At 35.7% G+C, this 2,500-nt stretch overlaps 1 protein-coding gene across 1 annotated transcript in view; it reads right to left on the minus strand.

Annotated features, from left to right (window-relative positions):
• The window catches only part of LOC149566252 (uncharacterized), a 92,940-nt gene extending 90,649 nt beyond the window's left edge, over positions 1-2,291 (minus strand). The window contains exon 1 of the mRNA XM_089819660.1: positions 1,921-2,291. Within this exon, the coding sequence (XP_089675786.1) occupies positions 1,921-2,061 (141 nt within the window). The 5' untranslated portion in view covers positions 2,062-2,291. The remainder of the gene's footprint in view (positions 1-1,920) is intronic.
• Between the last annotated feature and the right edge of the window lie 209 nt (positions 2,292-2,500).

A 2,500-nucleotide genomic window follows, 5' to 3' on the forward strand; every position in this document is an offset into this window, starting at 1 on the left:
AAAATTAACTTTGATGGTTCATCCCATGGCAACCCGGGTCAATCTGGAATTGGGGTTTGCATCAGGGATCATGATAGGCAACTACTGGCTGTCAAAACTTTCCCATTATCTCAAGGTACAAACAATGTTGATGAGGCACAAGCATTAGTAGGAGTAATATTGGCAAAACAAGGTGGTTATGAAAAAGTGCATATTGAGGGCAATTCTTTGATCATAATTAAGGCTTGCACAACAAAAAAAAAATACTAAATTGGAGGATTGCATACATCATGCATCGTATTTGGCAACTTATAGACTCTTTTAGTGAATGTAGAATATCTCATGTGTACCGAGAAGGCAACAAATTAGCTGATTATCTCTCAAATTTGAGGTGTGATGGTGTCAGTATTTGTTCTTTTAATCCGACAGTAGACTGCCAATTGTATCCCGCCATCAGTGAAATGGCGGATGTGGAAAAACATGAATGACCTCGCATGTGTTTAATTAGTCAATACTGCTGACTTTGATAATGTAGATTTGGTGGATCTAAAACATTCCATAATTTAACATCCTCACTGATTAGGAAAGATGTTGCCAGGGCAATATAAAAGAAATAAGCTCTTTTTTGGGCCTGTGGTTAGCAAAGGTGATTGTGTCTTTGCTGCTGTTCATATCTTAGTTTGATCTAACCTTCCATTGTGCAGGGATTAGCTCATTTTGGAACAACACCTCTTGTCTGAGCCTCCTGTAGCTTGAAAGTCTAGGGCATCTCCCTTTGCGAATGATAGCAACCCTCGTTGTGGCGGTACATCTACAATTCACAACGATCCAAATCGGCTGAAGATGGGAATTAATTTGGTCTATGTTATGGAAACAGAAAATTGTACACCACACTTCCTTGCATTATTTCAGTCACAAAGGTAGCGGTGTGGATCTGCAGTGATGCCCTCTGGAGCCAATGTCTTCACGCCATGTTCTGTCATTGGACCAGTTGCTATATGGGAAACACAAATCTTGGACAAACCAGCAATTTCATTAAGGCACATGATGCAGATGTCAATATTAGTTCATGGAAGCGTCTGGCATGCTGCATGATAGCATCTGGAAGCTTTTCATTTGGGATCTTAGAACAGTTATGGAAAAGTCCTGTGTGGCTAATCTTCATATGGATGTGGCTTCTACCCACAGGTTTAAAGTGATTTGAATGAAGAGTTTTCAGACCTTATCATTTTGGCTTTTTTAAGTGACGAAGAAGCCAAACATGGCCTGATTTAAAATCTGAGACTTTGGAAGATTGGGATCTTGTTCCCGATCACATATATTGTTCTTGACCGATGAAATAGGATTTTCTTGCTAGTTCTTTCCCTATGAAGTTTTTGAACTAGCTTTTATATTAATAAATATTACTGAGTGTCTCTGTCCACCTTTGCTTATTAAAAAAAAGTCCTTCACTAGAGAATTCTAATTTTGTATTCAAGTATTTATAAATATAAAATCTTTGCTAGCAGATAAAAAAATCTTGAAACAAAATAATGTAATTTTCACGACAGTTTAAAACACGGGATTGCATCTAGAAACAGAAAAAAAGAAGGATTCTAGCAAGATTATTACGAACATGAAGAATTCTTAATTGAGTACTTAAATATTTAAAAAGAAAACACTTTCCTCACAGACATCAAAAAAGCCAGAATCAGAAAAAGATTCCATGCAAATTTTAAGAACTCGGCATTACAGCCAGAAACCCTCAAACTTTATGTGGAATTTTGTACAAATGCTTAAGTAAAAATTTCTAGAATAACTATAAGTATGCCAATATTATTAAGAGCAAAAGCTTAACTCGTAGTATTCACTCTTAGCCCAACTGCCTTAAAATTATACTCAACAATATCTCTAGGAACCCTAAACTCATAGTTCAGTTGAGATTTTCTATAAAGTACTTACTTGAAGATATTCCGAAGCGTCTCTCACATCAGCACGTTCACAATGAAACACTAGATTGTTAGAATAATCGGCATTATAATTGCAGGTCTTCATCAGAGCTTCGTACAAATAGTCTGCTGTAGATAATGGCGAATTGGCCATAATATACTATCAAATATTGTTTAATCGGAAAAGTATTTCCTAACTAAACACAAATATTTTCAGGCGACCAAAATTCTTAGAGTGGTGTTCGAAAAAGTTTTGAAATATAAAAACTATTTTCCTGTTTCCAGGTGAAGGAAAAACGCAGTTAGTATAATCTGGTGCCTTTCTTTGGACTCTGACAGATATGTAGTATGAACCTCTGCCGGATTTAAAACTACATGAAGAGCACATTTGTACGCTTTTGACACCCTGTAAATAGCCATCAATGTTTTCATGAAATCGCCATCGGTTCTGAGAGATTCGAAGAGTAAAGCGGTCGGCAGGTGTTTTTTTTTAAATTAATTATTAATTAAATAAAATTACAGTTAATGGAGTAAGCCATTCGAATGCTAATATATTAATTCTACAAAATTCATTTACAAATTTTTTTTAATGG

The sequence above is a fragment of the Cupressus sempervirens genome, chromosome 3, assembly GCF_028749045.1.
Source record: "Cupressus sempervirens isolate cs-2001-9-10 chromosome 3, ASM2874904v1, whole genome shotgun sequence".
Classification (NCBI taxonomy): domain Eukaryota; kingdom Viridiplantae; phylum Streptophyta; class Pinopsida; order Cupressales; family Cupressaceae; genus Cupressus; species Cupressus sempervirens.